We start from the raw sequence: 17,180 nt of genomic DNA, 5'->3' as shown, positions 1-17,180 counted from the left end.
CCAGCCTGGGCAACAAGAGTGAAACTCCGTCTCAAAAAAAAAAAAAAGGCCCTCCTATGGCTCCACTGCCCTCAGGACAGGGGCCTGGTCACTTGGCTCAGTGTTCAAGGCCCTTTCACCATAAGACAGACCATGAAGCACATCTGAAAGCTGTCCCTGCTGGACTCCCCCAACACAGACTCCTCACGGGCCCTGTCTGCCCATCACTGGGTACCTGGGGCTGTGGCCACGGAAGTAGGCATGGACGTACTCCGTGAAGGCTGTGGCTATGGGCAGGGCATCCTGGGAGCCCAGGACCACAGGGCTCGGACCCCGGGAGACTCCTGGGGGTGGTGGGGAGGGAATGGGGAACAACGGATAGACAGCATGAATATAGGCTCCAGGCTCGAGACTCCCCCTGCCCAACCACACCTCTGCCAACAGAGAAGCCACCCACCCAGACCAGAGAAGGTGACACTGAGGCCCAAAGCCAGGCCCAGGACCGCCCTCACGTACCGTGTCCTGTCTGGGATAAGAAGCTGGGCCGTTCCAAGGCAGTGCTGGGGGCTGAAGAGCCCAGTGGGGAGGGGCTCAGGGAACGAGACTGGAAGGGAAAGAGACAATCTGGGCTGTGAGTGCCCCAGGACTAGTGCCCAAAAGTGGACCCCAGAGGCGACCCCCAGTCCAGCTCCTGCCACGCCCCCCCACCTACCAGGTCCCCGTTGCTACGTGTGAGAGGGCAGGACACCTTCCTAGAGCGAAGTCTCCTGGGTGGGGCTGCCAGGCCCTCCCTGGCTGTGGGGTCAGCAGGTGCAGGCATCAGGTCTGGGAGCGAGTACAAAGAGGCACTGCTGAGATGCTGCCCGGGGCCTCTGGGGCCTCCCCAGAGGCACAAACTCAGCCAAAATCTTAGGAGGTGGGGTTTTCTGCAGAGACCCCCAATGGGTCTGAAGTCTTGGGGTTGCAGAAAAGGTGCCAGACAGGACTGCGGATACTGTCCACACCCCGACCCTCCCAGACACCAGAATGGTGGCCCAATAAGGGGTGAGCTCCCCATCACTGGGGGTATACAAGCAAGCACTGAAGGCTTAAGACACAGGCATGCTGTAAGGGGGATTCAACAGAGGATTTTTAGCCAACATTCAGCCATTTTGTGACCTCTACCCTTTCGGAGAACCTGACTGCAGCCACTTACTGTGGTCTGTGTCTGAGTCTCATGCCTTTAACACCCAAGCTCCCCTCCCTCTCCTGCTTCCTCAGGGTCCTGGTTCTGTTCCATCTACGAACGTGCTCCCTTGCTTGCCTACCTCCCCTCCCACCTACCTCCTCTCTCACCTGTACCCCAGGCTGTGCTCCCCTCTCTACCTGACTTTCTCACCCTCAGCACTGCAGATATTTGGGGGCTGGACCATTCTCGGGGGTGGGGGCTGCCCTGTGCACTGTAAGGTGCTGAGCAGCAACCCAGGCCTCCACCCACTGAATGCCAGGAGCACCACACCTGCCTGGTGGTGACAACCAAAAATGTCTCCAGACACTGACAATGTCTCCTGGGGGGCAGAATTTGCAGGGTTGGATAAGAGCCTCTGCTCAGGCCGGGTGCGGTGGCTCACACCTGTAATCTCAACACTTTGGGAGGCTGAGGCAGGCAGATCACCTGAGGTCAGGAGTTCGAGACCAGCCTGGCCAACACGATGAAACCCCATCTCTACTAAAAATACAAAAATTAGCCAGGTGTGGTGGTACGCACCTGTAGTCCCAGCTACTTGGGAGGCTGAGGCAGAGAATTGTTTAAACCTGGGAGGCGGAGGTTGCAGTGAGCCAAGATCACACCACTGCACTCCAGCCTGGGCAACAAGAGCAAAACTCCCTCTCAAAAAAAAAAAAGAGCTGCTTCTGCCCTGTGGTCTCCACCCACTCAGCTCTCCCTTGAACGGGCTCCAGCCTGGCCCTTTCCTATGGAGGGTGCCAGGCGCCCTTGTTGACACTACTGGGGACCTCGGGTGGTCACAGCCCACAGTCCCTCTGACTCGGGGGCTTCCCATTCTCCTCAGGCAGCCCCCAGGAGCCCATCCCGCCGCTCTCCCCCCATCTCCTGCTGTCCTCCGGTCTCCAACCCCTCTGGGCTCCCTGGCTCTGTTCTCTCCTCTGCTCTCCCTGGGTGGCTGCTCCTCCTGTTTTGATGACGTCTTCAAGGAGGGGGTGCTCTGACCTGACCTTCCCCACACTCAGGGTCCACTGTGCACCTAACACCTAAAGGCCCAGCCTCGACGTCCCCCAACCCTCCCTGACTCCACCCCTTCCCCATCCTCCTCCCTGCCTTGTCTCCGCCCCTTCCCCATCCTCCTCCCTTGACTCTGCTTCTTCCCCACCCTCCTCCCTCCCTTGACTCCGCCCCATCCCCATCCTCCTCCCTCCCTTGACCCCGCCCCTTCCCCATCCTCCTCCCTCCCTTGACCCCGCCCTTTTTCCATCCTCCTCCCTCCCTTGACTCCGCCCCTTCCCCATCCTCCTCCCTCCCTTGACCCCGCCCCTTTTCCATCCTCCTCCCTCCCTTGACCCCGCCCCTTTTCCATCCGCCTCCTTCCCTTGACTCCGCCCCTTCCCCATCCTCCTCCCTCCCTTGACTCCGCCCCTTCCCCATCCTCCTCCCTCCCTTGACCCCGCCCCTTTTCCATCCGCCTCCTTCCCTTGACTCCGCCCCTTCCCCATCCTCCTCCCTCCCTTGACTCCGCCCCTTCCCCATCCTTACTCCTCCACCCTCTCCCCTGCAGCGACCTGTCCACCCGCTTCTCCCATTGCCACCGTTAACCCCCATCGCCTACTTGCCTCCCTGGTTGCCTCCCCAGTCTCTGGTTTCTGCCCTCACTCCCGAAGCTGCCAGAGGGAGCCTGTGACCCGAGACAGGTCCCGCCCCTCGCCTGCTCATGGCCCTCAGGTTACTCACGGTAACATTCACAAGCCCTCCCTGGGCCATCAGGTCCTTCCTGGTCCCTGCCTTCTCTTCCTCCTCCTTCCCTCATCACCCCGTTCCAGCAGGCAGACCTCCTTGCTGTTCTTTAGACAGGCCTAGCGCGCTCCTGCCCCAGGGCCTTTGCAGGGGCTGTGCCCTCTGCCCAGCACGTCTTTCCCCTCGTGTCCACGTGGTTCTGTCCTCACCTCCCTCAAATCTCAGCTCAGATGTCCCTTCCTCAGGGAGGGCCCCCACCTGGCACCCGCTACCGCCTGCCTTGCTAAATGTCCATCTCATTGTTGTCCCTGCAACGGTGGGAGGTTCTGCCTGCCTGGTCCTGGCTGTGTCTCCAGGAGCCTGATCAGGCCCTGCCCACAGCAGGCGCTCAATCCCCCGCCCAGGGTTCCAGCAACTCTCAGGCCTAGGCCCGCTGGACTCACCTCCTCCGGCCAAGGCCTCCAGCCCCCAGGGTCCTGGAGACGGGGCGAGGGGCTGCGGCGAGTCTGGCAGAGGCGGTGCCCGGATACCCCTGGCCTCTGGGGGTGGCGCCCTACAGCTGGGCGGGCTCTGCGGGGTGCCTGGGCGGGGGACCCAGGAATCTGGGGAGGGGCCAGGTGCCGCGTGGGACGGAGAGTCCAGGCCGGAATCCTCCACGTTTTCGGGCGACGAGGAGGAGAAAGGGGAGGGGCTGGAGGTGAAGCCCAGGCTGCTAGAGCCTTGGGGAGGGAAGCGGGCGGTCAGCTCCGACCCTCGCTCACTCAGAGTCCCTGCCCATCCTCCTGGAGGCCACGGCCACGTCGAGGGAAGGTCAAGGGGGCCCCCATTCAAAGTCCTTGTGCACGCCCCCAAGGCTACACCTTCTAGTGACTTCCCTCTCCACAAATGTCCGGCCCATCCACCCAGTCACCGCCCACTGGCCAAGGCCCCGCCCTATCTATGGCCCCGCCCACCCCTACACGGACTAGGCCTAGGCCTCCCTCCAGCCTGGCCTCCAGAGGACCTGATTGGCCTAACTTTGCAAAGGCCCCACCCATCCTCCCTCCGGCCACACCCATGTCCTCCAATCTCTTATCCCCATCACCTGTAAAATCTTCGTGGTCAAAGGCTGACTCCAGGGGCGGCCCAAAGAGGTTCTTGGACACCTGCTCCTCTGACTGCAATCTCTCTGCACAGCTAGAGAGGGTGAGGCCAAGAGGGCTGCTTCTATTTTTCCCAAGCCTCATCCCACCCTGGGGCCTTTGCACATGCTGTTCCCAGTCTTTTTTTTTTTTTTAGACGGAGTCTTGCTCTGTCGGCCAGGCTGCAGTGCAGTGGCACGATCTCAGCTTGCTACAACCTCCGCTTCCTGGGTTCAAGCGATTCTCCGGTCTCAGCCTTCAGAGTAGCTGGGATTACAGGCACCCGCCACCATGCCCGGCTAATTTTTGTATTTTTAGCAGAGATGGGGTTTTACCATGCTGGCCAGGCTGATCCCAAACTCCTGACCTCAAGTCATCTGGCTGCTTTGGCCTCCCAAAGTGCTAGGATTACAGGTGTGAGCCACTGTGCTCAGCCTGTTCCCAGTCTGGAGTTCCATTTCCCCAGCTCTCTTCATAGCCACCTGCTGGCTCCTCTTTGGGGCTTAGCTCCAAGTTACCCCCTCAGGGAGGTTCCCATCCCCACCTCAAGGGAAGTCACTCCTGTCTTCACGTCATCGGCTTTAGTTTCTTCGTAGCACTTAGAAGTATCGAATATGCTCTAACTTCTTATTTGCTTTTTGTTGAGACGGAGTTCCTCTTGCTGCCCAGGCTGGAGTGCAATGGCACAACAGTGGCTTACTGCAAGCTCCGCCTCCCAGGTTCAAGCGATTCTCCTGCCTTAGCCTCTCGAATAGCTGGGATTACAGGCATGCGCCACCACGCCTGGCTAATGCTGTATTTTTAGTAGAGACGGGGTTTCTCTATGTTGGTCAGGCTGGTCTCGAACTCTCGACCTCAGGTGATCTGCCTGCCTTGGCCTCCCAAAGTGCTGGAATTACAGGCGTGAGCCGCCACGCCTGGCCCTATTTGCTATTCTTAAAATCTGAGTCACTAGAATGTGACTCTGAGAAGTGAGACCTGTCTCAGAACCCAGGCCCTAGAACAGCACAGGTACACAGCAGGCACTCAATAAATGTTCATCAAATGAATGACTAAATGGTCCCTCAAAAGCCAGCATGGGCCAGGCACAATGGCTCATGCCTATAATCCCAGCACTTTGGGAAGCCGAGGTGGGCAGATCACTTGAGGTCAGGAGTTCGAGACCAGCCGGGCCAACATGGTAAAACCCTGTCTCTACTAAAAATACAAAAGTTAGCTGGGCGTGGTGGTGGGTGCCTGTAATCCCAGCTACTTGGGAGGCTGAGGCATGAAAATTGCTTGAACTCAGGAGGTAGAGGTTGCAGTGAGCCGAGATCGTGCCACTGCACTCCAGCCTGGGTGACAGAGTGAGACTCTGTCTCAAAACAAAAACAAAAACAAAAAAACCCCAGCATGACGTCAACTCCCAGCCGGGACAAGAGAACACCAGGTGGAGACATGGGGAGGCAGAGGGAGGAGGTGGGGACAGCCCCCACCTGCCTACTCGTGTGGAACCCACCTGCTGGTTCTGGGGGCAGACCGAGGTCTCTGGGGTTTCCCAGCAGCGTCCCCTACAAGAGATGCACCTCCTTGAGCCTTCTTGTCACCCTGCCTGCAATGCTCCCCACTCCACAGACCAAGGGACCGAGGCTCGGGGGTGTCCAGCCAGTTGCCCAAGGTGATCAGCAAATCAGGCAGACATGGATTCAAGCCTGAGAGAGCCTGTCTCCAGATGCTGGCTCCTCCTGGCCCCAGCTACCCCTTTCAGCTCTCACTTAATTTCATAATGACCTCATTTTACAGAAAAGGAGACTGAAGGTCAGTGTGCTTAAGCAGCCTGCCCAAAGTTACAAAACAGAGCTATGATTCAAGCCCAAACCCATAGCCTCCCTTCCTTAGGATCCTCCCCACTCTGAAAACCAAAGGCTACTCACGTGAAGAATGGCGTTTCATGGTGCCCTGTGGACAAAGTGGGCAACATCACACACGAGTGCATCCAGCCAGCCTCTCCAGCAACACCCAGGGCACCCCTCCCACGCCTCACCCCTGGGCCAGGAGGAAGGATGAGGCTGCCTGCGGTGGCCCTGAGCTGTGCCGCTGCTGCCTCAGGGCTGCAGGCTGGAGCCCGGGCTGGGGCGGGCTTGATGTGAACATAGAACTTGCGGGGCTCTTCATCGTCGAAGTCGGAGTCGCTGGACGAGAAACGGGAGGGCTCGGCCGTGCGTGAGCTGCAGTCAAGGTCCAAGCCAATCCCAACACAAGCTTTCCCCCAGTCAGCTCTCCAATCCAGCCTCGTCCCTCCCTGCTCAAACCCTTCGAGGTCCTGCCCAATCCCATCGCTCACCACGCGCCACCTTCAGTCCTGACACCATGTCCCACTAGCACTCCCACCCCCTAGCCAAGCCTTTGCACAAGCATGCCCAGACCTAACTGGCAAACTCCTATTCAGCTGCAAAACCCCAACACTGGTGCCCCCTCCTCCACGAAGCCCTGCTAGCTCTCCTTTTCTCTCTCCCTCTTGCCCAGTGCTGACCTCATAGAGTGGGTGTTTACATTTAGGTTGGCTTCATCCACAAAGGAGACTCTCTCCAGGATGTACACAGAGAGGACTGCTGAAGGTGGACTGGTTATTGCAGACAATTTTGTCCTTGCTGTGCCAACAACTGCCCCCAGGGGGTGCCAGAAGGATATTGTTCTGGGTCACATCAGGCCGGACAGTGAAACCTTCTTCATCCACCTCTGGACATGTCTAGGGTAGTCGGGGGGCAGCAGTGAGTCAGGCTCTCCACTATCGAACCTTCCATCTCACCCAGACAACCGCCCCCCGCCCCGCACCCAGGCCTTGACTCAGACCTCAAAACCAACCCTGATGGCAATGACTGTCTTCCCTGGGTGTGTGGGCAGGTTCCTGGGACAAACTGAGCTTCGGCAGGGACATTATTCACACCCACGTAGTCCACGGGACTTTGCAGCTGAGGTGGGATATGAACCCAGCCCCCAGGCTCCAGCCCGCCCCTCAATCTCGGCTCTTTAGTTTCCAGTAGGGATCTGGACTCTAGGAGCCAAGAGTGGGATCAAACTCCTTCCGCTTGTAGCCCAGCCTGACCCCTCCCACATCACTCACCCCTGAATCGGGCTCCAGGAAATCTCTGGGGATGGAGGAAGAGATGTTGGCGTCAGCTTCCGCAGCCCATCTGGTGCCCCCTGTCAGCCCCCAACACTGGACATGGAAGCTGGGGAAGCTCCCAGGCTGTGATATTGCCCTGAGCTAGCCCTAGAGGCGGTGGGACCATGGGGCTTGCTTGGGGAGGGGGTTGAATCTGAAGTTAGCTGAGTAGAGAGTTTTCTCAAACAGCCTGGGAGGGAAGGAATCCTGGAACTCATTTGAAGGGCTGCCTTATGAAGATAGGGAAAGTCGGGGCTAGCCTTGGCAAACAGAGCAATCCTGGGCCAGCTTGGGCAGGGAAAATGCTAGGTTACTCTGGGACACGCAGTTCCTGGCCTAACCTGGAAAAAGGAAGAATTCTGGACTAGCTTGGGCAGCGGTAATACTGAGCTAGCCTGGGGCAGAGGTACTCCTGGTCTAGCTCAGGTAGAGGGAATCCTGGTCCAGTCTGGAATACTCCTGGGCTATCCTAGGAGGGGACTTCTGGGATAGCCTGGGCAGGGGAAGGGATCTCAGGCTAGGCTGGGCCAGACTGGGCAGGGGTGCTTCCTCACACAGCTGCAGGTGGCTCCGGCTCCCGCTCCCGCCGGCTTAGTCCAGGAAGGCGAAAGGCCTTGGCTCCCCGCAAACGTTTCATCGCTGAGGATAGATTGGGGGGCAGCTGAGCACTGGGTGGTGCCTCTTTTCACATTCAGATCAGCCTCCCTCACCCCCACGGTCCAGCCTGGGCATCCAGGCCCAGACGTACTTGCCTTCCTGCAGGGCAGCCGCGCTGTATGCCTCGAAGTCCAGAGGTCCTGAGACAGGAGACGGAAACTCAATTGAGGGGCTGGGCATGGTGGCCCATGCCTGTAATCCCAGCAGTTTGGGAGGCCAAGGCGGGCGGATCACCTGAGGTCAGGGGTTCGAGACCAGCCTGGCCACCATGGTGAAACCCTGTCTCTGCTAAAATTACAAAAAAGTTAGCCGGACATGGTGGCAGGCGCCTGTAATCCCAGCTACTCGGGAGGCTGAGGCAGGAGAATCGCTTGAACCCAGGAGGCGGAGGTTGCAGTAAGCCAAGACTGCACCACTGCACTCCAGCCTGGGCGACAGAGCAAGACTCTGCCTCAAAAAAATTTAATAAAAAGAGAGAGAGAGAGAAAAAGAAACTAAATTGAGGGTGGGGAGACTGGGCTTGGAAAGCGTAGTACACTTTTGGCCACAAAATGGCACCTGGATCTGAACTCAAGGTCCATCAGGCTCCTGGACAAGAACCAGCCCCACATCATCAGGAGTGGGATGGACCAAGGGGCTGGTCTGGTTCCAGCAGGGCAGTGCCACCGTAGGGGGTGACATGAGCTACTTCTACATTCTTCCAGCATTTGTGGCTGGAACTTGGGTTGGGTCGAGGGATGGACCATGCGTCTGTGCAGTGGGCTAGGCTTTGAGTGACAGGATGAGGAGTGGGAACTCTCTCCCAAGAACAATGGGGAGCCATGGAAGGTGTACGAGCAGGAGGCGAACACAACAGATCTGGGGCCTGTGAAGGGCAAGAGTGGGGCCCCATGCAGGAGGGGTGACCTGAGCCAGGGCCAAGCCAGAGGGACAGGACGAAGAAAGAACAGGTTTTGCTAAGTTAGTAAGACTTGAGGATGTAACTGTACACCAGCATTTAGTGAGTGCCTACTGTGTGCCTGGCATACCCTTTGCCCTTTACCTGCATGAAATTACTGAATGTTACAACATTATTAACATCCTCACTTTACACATGAGGAAACTGAGGGTCAGAGAAGTCAAAGCACAGGTCCTAGGTCACACAGCAAGTGATGAAGAAAAGACTCAAGCCCAGGTCTCACTCTAAAACTTTTGCTCTTAACTCCTCCCCCGTCCTGCATCTGAGCATTCGCAAATTGTTCTTTTGCTCAACAACCCTCAATGGCTCCCTTAGGCCCTGGGGGTGAAGTCTGAACAGCTGAGCCTGGCATTCAAGGCTCCTCTGGGATCTGGTTCAAAGAGATTTACACATAAGATCAGGCTGGAGAGCTGGACTTGTCAGCAGCCCATTTTTCCCATGAAGAAACCAAGGCCTGGCCATGTGCAATGGCTCACGCCTGTAATCCCAGCACTTTGGGAGGCCGAGGCGGGTGGATCACCTGAGGTCAAGAGTTCGAGACCAGCCTGGCCAACATGGTGAAACCTCGTCTCTATTAAAAATACAAAAAAAAAAAAAAAAATTAGCTGGGCATGGTGGCACATGCCTGTAGTCCCGGCTACTTGGGGAGGCTGAGGCAGGACAATCACTTGAACCCTGAGGCAGCAGTTGCAGTGAGCCGAGGTCGCACCACTGCACTCCAGCCTGGGCGACATAGGGAGACTTCAACTCAAAAAAAAAAAAAAAGAAAAGAAACCAAGGCCCAGGGAGGTTCAGTCTCCTGCCTCTGGAGTCCTGCCCATTACCTGCAGCTGTGGCCCCAAAGCCCGACCCCCAATGGCTGCCCTGACTCACCAGGCTTCTCCCGGCCTGTGCCCTTACTCTCTGCAAACTTCCTGAGTAGCATCTCCACGCTGACGTTCTCGATGTTCTGCTTAAATTCCTCATGCACCTGTGCCGGGTGGGCGGGGTGTGTAACTGGTCAAGGCCCCTTTGCCCAGCAGTGACCCCAGCCTCATTCCTCACACCTTCCTGACTCACCTGCCCAATCTGCACGTGCGTGTCCTCCACCGAGTGAGCATAGGAGCCCAGCAGCGCCTTCATGTGCCTCAGGTGTGTCTCCTCCATGGCTTGGAAGCGCTGAAGCAGGAGGGGAGAAGCAGGTTCAAAGAAGGTCAGGGCCAAGAAGGAGTGGCCATGTGACTCAGCCTGACCAATCAGAACACCCTAAGCCCTTGGCTCAGTGATTGATTTGGGGAAGGGCCAATGAGAGTCTGCCCTAGGACTTTCGTTGTATCTGTAGGAAAAGACACTTCCATTCCCTGAGCCAATGTGCTGATGGGATGTAAGTGGGGGTTGCTGGTGCCCAGTTTGATGCACACATGTGTATGCATGCACACACATGCACACATGTGTATGCATGCACACACATGCACACACACACACACACACACACACACACACACGGGCATGTCTGCCTGGGAGTGATGTCCCCAGAGAGAAAAACAGACTTAAGAAGCAGAAATGGTGGTCAGCTGTGGTGTGTCATGCCTGTAATCCCAGCACTTTGGGAGGCCAAGGCGGACGGATCATCTGAGGTCAGGAGTTCAAGACCAGTCTGGGCAACATGGTGAAACGCTGTTTCTACTAAAAATACAAAAATTAGCTGGGCGTGGTGGCATGTGCCTGTAATCCCAACTACTAGGGAGGCTGAGGCAGGAGAATCACTTGAGCCCAGGAGGTGGAGGTTGCAGTGAGCCGAGATCACACCACTGCACTCCAGCCTGAGTGACAGAGAGACCCCATCTCAAAAAAAAAAAGGAGCAGAAATTCACAATTTCCTGCCAGCACTATTTGAGCACATGGATTCAGCTATGACTGAAACCTCCACAACTCAAAAATAAAACTTTTCAGTTCCCTGAGCTTGTCAGTTTTTTAAAATTTTATTTTATTTATTATTATTATTATTTTTTTATTTTTATTTTTTTGAGACGGAGTCTCGCTCTGTCGCCCAGGCTGGAGTGCAGTGGCGCAGTCTCGGCTCACTGCAAGCTCCCCTCCTGGGTTCTCACCATTCTCCTGCCTCAGCCTTCGGAGCAGCTGGGACTACAGGCGCCCGCCACCATGCCCGGCTAATTTTTTTTATATTTTTAGTAGAGAGGGGGTTTCACCGTGTTAGCCAGGATGGTCTCGATCTCCTGACCTCGTGATCCGCCCGCCTCGGCCTCCCAAAGTGCTGGGATTACAGGCGTGAGCCACCGTGCCCAGGCTTTTTCTTTTTTTTTTTTTAATATACATCTGTGGGTTTGAATGAAGGTTTCTATCACTTGTAACTTGAAAAAAGTTCTGATTCCTAATCCTGAGATTCCAATCTGCTTTTATTTGTTTATTTTATTTTTTCGAGACAGGGTTCCACTCTATCACCTAACCTGGAGTACAATGGCTCCACCTTGGCTCACTGCAACCTCCACCTTCTGGTTCAAGTGATTCTCCTGCCTCAGCCTCCTGAGTAGTTGGAATTACAGGCATCTGCCACTACGCCTGGCTAATTTTGTATTTTTAGTAGAGACAGGGTTTCGTTGGCCAGGCTGGTCTCAAACTCCTGACCTCAGGTGATCCTCCCGCCTTGGCCTCCCAAAGTGCTGGGATTACAGGTGTGAGCCACCACACCCTGCCTGGGATTTCTGCGGTCCATAACCTCCAGGGCAAAGGCATGTGTGGGTCTTAAAGGTACAGATGCCTGGTTCTTACCAGGGCTGAGTCCAGCATCTTCTGCTCAAAGTCAGCTCGGGCTGAGTTGTATTTTTCCACTGAGCGCCGCAGGCTCTCTGCCGCCTTCTTGGTTTTAGTCTCTGCCTACAAAGCACAGGGAGGAAACGGGGATGGGAGGGGGACACTCAGGGAGCTTCCCCCAGGCCCCATCACCTGGCAGGTGAACTTCTTGGGGTACCCAGAGTGCGATCACCCACAGGTTCCAGGACCGTCGCTCTGGGACGCGTTTCCACTCTCTGATCACGCAGCCCCTCTGCCCCGCGGCAAATTCCTGAGAACCCCCCACTGTGAGCCCACCTTGTCCATCTCCTTCTGGCTGGTACTCTCCCTCCGCAGCCGCTCCTGGTCCATGCAACGGTTCAGGTAGTTCTCGCGGGACTTGGGCAGGAGCTGGCTGACGCCCGAGAGTACCTGCACAGCATCCAAGGTGCCCACCACTTCCTCCTTGCACTGCGGGGTAGCAGGGGATTTCATGGGGAGACTGTGAAATTCCTGACCTCCCAAACACTCCATGTGATGTCAGCTCCACTGTGTGTGTGTGTGTGTGTGTGTGTGTGTTTTGTTTTGGTTTTTTTTAGACAGAGTTTCGCTCTTGTTGTCCAGGCTGGAGTGCAGTGGCACAATCTTGGCTCACTGCAATCTCTGCTTCCCGGGTTCAAGCAATTCTCCTCCCTCAGCCTCCCAAGTAGCTGAGATTACAGGTGCTCACCATCACACCCAGATAATTTTTTGTATTTTTAGTGGAGACGGGGTTTCACCATGTTGGCCAGGCTGGTCTCTAAATCCTGACCTCAGGTGATCTGCCCACCTTGGCCTCCCAAAGTGCTGGCATTACAGGCGTGAGCCACCATGCCTGGCCTGTACGTTTTTCATTTCAAAACATTTTTAACTTTAAAAAAAAAGTATTATTTACACATGGTTCATATTTCAGAAAGTTGTAAAGGGTAAGCCAGGAAAAAGCCTCCCATATATGGGCCCTCCAGCCTAGAAGTCCCCAATTATTACTGTGATACTTCTCTAGAAATAATCCACATATGGATAAAGATGCTTGTTCTAACCCATGTTTTATGACAAACAGTGGCAGACTGTGTTGCTTAACTCACCGTTTTGTGTGTGTGTGTGTGGTTTTTTGTTTTTTTTTTTTTTTTGAGACGGAGTCTCGCTCTGTCGCCCAGGCTGGAGTGCAGTGGTGCGATCTCGGCTCACTGCAAGCTCCGCCTCCCGGATTCACGCCATTCTCCTGCCTCAGCCTCCCGAGTAGCTGGGACTACAGGCGCCCGCCACCATGCCCGGCTAATTTTTTTTGTATTTTTAGTAGAGACGGGGTTTCACCGTGTTAGCCAGGATGGTCTCTATCTCCTGACCTCACGATCCGCCCACCTCGGCCTCCCAAAGTGCTGGGATTATAGGCTTGAGCCACTGTGCCCGGCCTTTTTTTTTTTTTTTTTTTGAGGCAGAGTCTTGCTCTTTCACCCAGGCTGGAGTGCAGTGGCACGATCTCAGCTCCCTGCAACCTCTGCCTCCCGGGTTCAAGCGATTCTCCTGCCTCAGCCTCCCAAGTAGCTGGGATTACAAGCATGCACCACCATGCCCAGCTAATTTTGTATTTTTAGTAGAGACAGGGTTTCACCATTTTGGCCAGGCTGGTCTTGAACTCCTGACTTCAGGTGATCTGCCCGCCTTGGCCTCCCAAAGTGCTGGGATTACAGACATAAGCCACTGTGCCCAGCCTTTTTTTTTTTTTTTAAGAGATGGGGTCTCACTATGTTGCCCAAACTGGTCTCTTAACTATTAGGCTCAGGCAATTCTCACACCTCAGCTCAGCCTCCCAAGTAGCTGGGACTACAGACGTGCACACCACGCCTGGCCTGCTTTTACCACTTAAAAATTCACTCCTGGCCAGACACAATGACCCATGCCTGTAATCCCAACATTTTGGAAGGCTGAGGCAGATATGTTAGATGTTTGACCAGCCTGGGCAACACAGCAGGACCCCTTCTCTCTCTCTCTCTGTTTTGTTTTGTTTTGTTTTTGAGACAGAGTCTCACTCTGTCGCCCGGGCTGGAGTGCTGTGTCGCGATCTGAACTCACTGCAACCTCCACCTCCCGGGCTCAAGTCATTCTCCTGTCTCAGCCTCCTGAGTAGCTGGGATTACAGGTGTGTGTGCCACCACGTCTGGCTAATTTTTTATTTTTAGTATAGACAGAGTTTCACCATGTTGGCCAGGCTGGTCTGGAACTCCTGACTTCAAGTGATATGCCCGCCTCAACTTCCCAAAGTGCTGGGATTACAAGCATGAGCCATCACTCCTGGCTAGCAAGATCCCTTCTATACAAAAAATTTGAAAATCAGCAAAGCCAGGCGCGGTGGCTCACACCTGTAATCCCAACACTTTGGAAGGCTGAGGAGGGCAGATCACCTGAGGTCAGCAGTTCAAGACCAGCCTGGCCAACATGGTGAAACACTGTCTCTATTAAAAATGCAAAAAATTAGCCAGGCGTGCACCAGCACGCCTGTAATCCCAACTACCTGGGAGGCTGAGGCAGGAGAATTGCTTGAACCCAGGAGATAGAGGTTGCAGTGAGCTGAGATCGTGCACACTGCACTCCAGCCTGGGCGACAGAGCAAGTCTCCATCTCAACAAAACAAAACAAAACAAAAACAAAGTATTACCAACTCCCTTTTTAAACAAGAGTTAAAAACATGCAGATTTTGGAACTCTGTAAAGGCGATGCATCTATGATTCTACAATTATAAGCTTTGGATATTGTGGAATTCTATGAGTCTAAGACAGTTCTAAGATTCTAGGTTTATAAGAGTGTAAAAATAGTAAATATGAGTATCTGTATCTTCCAATGCTTTAGAACAGCTGTTGGCAAATGTTTTCTGTAAAGGGACAGATAGTAAATGCGTTTGGCTTGATACAAACACTTGACTCTGTCGCTGCAGTGCCAAACAGCCACAGATGACAGGCACATCAATGGGCATGGCTATGTGCCAATAAAACTTTATTTACTGGCACTGATATATGACTGTCATACAATTTTCACATGTGGTGAAATTTTATTTTTCTTTAGATTTTTTTCTAACCCTTTAATAATGTAAAAACCAGTGATAACCCATCTCTCTCTTTTTTTTTTTTTTTTGAGATAGTCTTTCTCTGTTGCCTGGGCTGGAGTGCAGTGGCACAATCATGGCTCACTGCAGCCTCGACCTCCCATGCTCAAGTGATCCTTCCACCTCAGCCTCCTGAGTAGCTGGGACTATCGGTATGTGCCACCATGCCTGGGTAGTTTTGGGTGTTTTTTTTTTTTTTTGGTAAAGACGGGGTCTCCCTATGTTGCCCAGGCTGGTCTCAAACTCCTGGAGGATCTTGGGCTCCAGCCATCCTCCCGTCTCAGCCTCCCAAAGTGCTGGGATTATAGGCATGAGTCACTATGCCAGGCCCAAACATTTTTTAAAAATTAGCCAGGCATGGTGGCGTGCACCCATAGTCCCAGCTATTCTGTGGGGGCTGAGGCAGGAGGTTCGTTTGAGCCGAAGTGTTTGAGGCTGCAGGGAGCTCTGATCACGCCACTGCATGTGGGTGACAGTGAGACCCTGTCTCTTAAAAACAAACAAGCAAAAAAAAAAAAAAAATCCCTTCTTAGCTGTACAAACACTGGTGGGGGGTGGGCGGGATTTGGCCCGTGGGCCACAGTGTGCTAACTCCTGGTCTGGAATTTTGCAAGTTTGAAATTCAACAATGCTCAGGTCTGTTAGACCCTGGGCTTGACGTTGTGGAATTAACGGAATTCTCGGAGGCGGACATCCGCAGGTTATAAAGCCCCAGAATATCTGGGGTCCTGTGAGCTGCTGGTGTTCCACACCCACCCAGCCGCTGGGCGGCGCCCACGACACACACCTTCTTGTGGGTCTTGAGCTGTTCCTCGCCGTAGCGAAGAACGTCCTTGATGAGATCCTGTAACTTCCGTGTCAGTTCCAGGTGGCACAGCGCCAGCTTGTCCGAGGAGACGCGGAAGACCTCCCAGAGCGGGGCGAAGGTCCTGGGGGCAAGCAAGGTCACACCCAGGGTTCATCAGGCTCACCCCAACCCGGGACAGCGCTGGCACTGGCTCAGGTATGTGCTGCACGCTGAGCCCTGCTAAACATGAATGAATACTAATTCATTTAATCTCCATAGCAGCTGTAAGAGGCAGGCCTGTGACAGATGGGGAAACTGAGGCATAGGGAGCTCTATAGCTCCTCCCAAGGCCCCTCAACAAATCAACATCAGAGCTGGAATTTAAACCCAGGCCCTGGTAATCCCAGCACTTTGGGAGGCCGAGTCGAGCAGGTCACTTGAGGTCAGGAGTTCCAGACCAGCCTGAGCAACATGGTGAAACCCCCGTCTGTACTTAAAATACAAAAATTAGCTGGGTGTGGCAGAAGAATCGCTTGAACCCAGGAGGCAGAGCTTGCATGCAGTGAGCCGAGATCACACCACTGCACTCCAGCCTGGGTGACACAGCGAGAATCCAGCTCAAAAAAAAAAAAAAAAAAAAAAAATGGCTCACGCCTGTAATCCCAGCACTTTGGGAGGCTGAGGCGGGCGGATCACAGGGTCAGGAGATTGAGAGCATCCTGGCTAACACGGTAAAACCCCGTCTCTACTAAAAATACAAAAAATTAGCCGGGCGTGGTGGTGGGCACTTGTAGTCCCAGCTACTTGGGAGGCTGAGGCAGGAGAATGGCATGAACCCGGGAGGCGGAGCTTGCAGTGAGCCAAGATGGCACCACTGCACTCCAGCCTGGGTGACCAGAGTGAGACTCTGTCTCAAAAAAAAAAAAAAAAAAAAAAGAGTGGCTAAGACACCACATGCCCCAATCAACCAATCAAGTCAATTTGGCCTGCCCCACTCAGCAGAAGCCCTGTCCAGCCTCCCACCACCTTCTCCTCCTGCTATCTCCACTCCTGCCCTTCCCACAGAACTTTTGCCTCACAGCAGCCACAAAGAAAACTGCAAATGCCATCAGGACCACATTATGTGTTTTGTTTTTATTTTTGTTTTTTTTGACAGGGTCTGGCTCTGTCACCCAGGCTGAAGTGCAGTGGTACAATCATGGCTCACGGCAGCCTCCATCTCCTGGGTTCAAGCCATCCTCCTGCCTCAGCCTCCTAAGTAGCTGGGACTACAGGCACATGCCACCATGCCCGGCTAATTTTTGCATTTTTAGTAGAGACAGGGGTTTCTCCGTGTTGCCCAGGCTGGTCTTGAACTTTTGGCCTCAAGTGATCCTCCCACCTCAGCTTCCCAAAATGCTGGGATTAAAGGCTTGAGCCCCCGCACCCAGGCATAAGGTTCATGTAGTCATTTGTGTGTCAGGCCCCTGAGACCTCGCCCTGCCATCTCCCCTCCTACTTCCTTTCCACATTGCCCAAGCCCTGCAGCCACGCCAGCCTCCTCACTCTTCCTTAAACATGCCATGCCTGTCAACTTAGGGCCTTTACACTGGCTGAGCCACTTGCCTGGGTCTCTGACCCTCAGACATCCCCATGGCCAGCCCCTTTCTATTAAGGTCTCAGCTCAGGGAGGTCGGGC

At 54.6% G+C, this 17,180-nt stretch overlaps 1 protein-coding gene across 3 annotated transcripts in view; it reads right to left on the bottom strand.

Annotated features, from left to right (window-relative positions):
- FCHO1 (FCH and mu domain containing endocytic adaptor 1) overlaps positions 1-17,180 on the bottom strand; it is a 41,247-nt gene that overhangs the window by 6,484 nt on the left and 17,583 nt on the right. For all 3 annotated transcript variants that reach the window (XM_054465981.2, XM_054465982.2, XM_063658163.1), the window contains exons 7-23: positions 15,503-15,644; positions 11,895-12,047; positions 11,577-11,681; positions 9,867-9,965; positions 9,681-9,777; positions 7,945-7,989; positions 7,747-7,831; positions 7,151-7,175; positions 6,718-6,775; positions 6,071-6,249; positions 5,961-5,985; positions 5,546-5,597; positions 4,011-4,102; positions 3,370-3,645; positions 692-804; positions 496-583; positions 215-323 (exon numbers count right to left, since the gene is read on the bottom strand). In XM_054465981.2, the coding sequence (XP_054321956.1) occupies positions 215-323; positions 496-583; positions 692-804; positions 3,370-3,645; positions 4,011-4,102; positions 5,546-5,597; positions 5,961-5,985; positions 6,071-6,249; positions 6,718-6,775; positions 7,151-7,175; positions 7,747-7,831; positions 7,945-7,989; positions 9,681-9,777; positions 9,867-9,965; positions 11,577-11,681; positions 11,895-12,047; positions 15,503-15,644 (1,743 nt within the window). The remainder of the gene's footprint in view (positions 1-214; positions 324-495; positions 584-691; positions 805-3,369; positions 3,646-4,010; positions 4,103-5,545; positions 5,598-5,960; positions 5,986-6,070; positions 6,250-6,717; positions 6,776-7,150; positions 7,176-7,746; positions 7,832-7,944; positions 7,990-9,680; positions 9,778-9,866; positions 9,966-11,576; positions 11,682-11,894; positions 12,048-15,502; positions 15,645-17,180) is intronic.

Source organism: Pongo pygmaeus, chromosome 20, assembly GCF_028885625.2.
Source record: "Pongo pygmaeus isolate AG05252 chromosome 20, NHGRI_mPonPyg2-v2.0_pri, whole genome shotgun sequence".
NCBI lineage: Eukaryota > Metazoa > Chordata > Mammalia > Primates > Hominidae > Pongo > Pongo pygmaeus.
The sequence above is the reverse complement of the archived record's forward strand: the minus strand, read 5'-3'. Positions and strand labels throughout refer to the sequence as shown.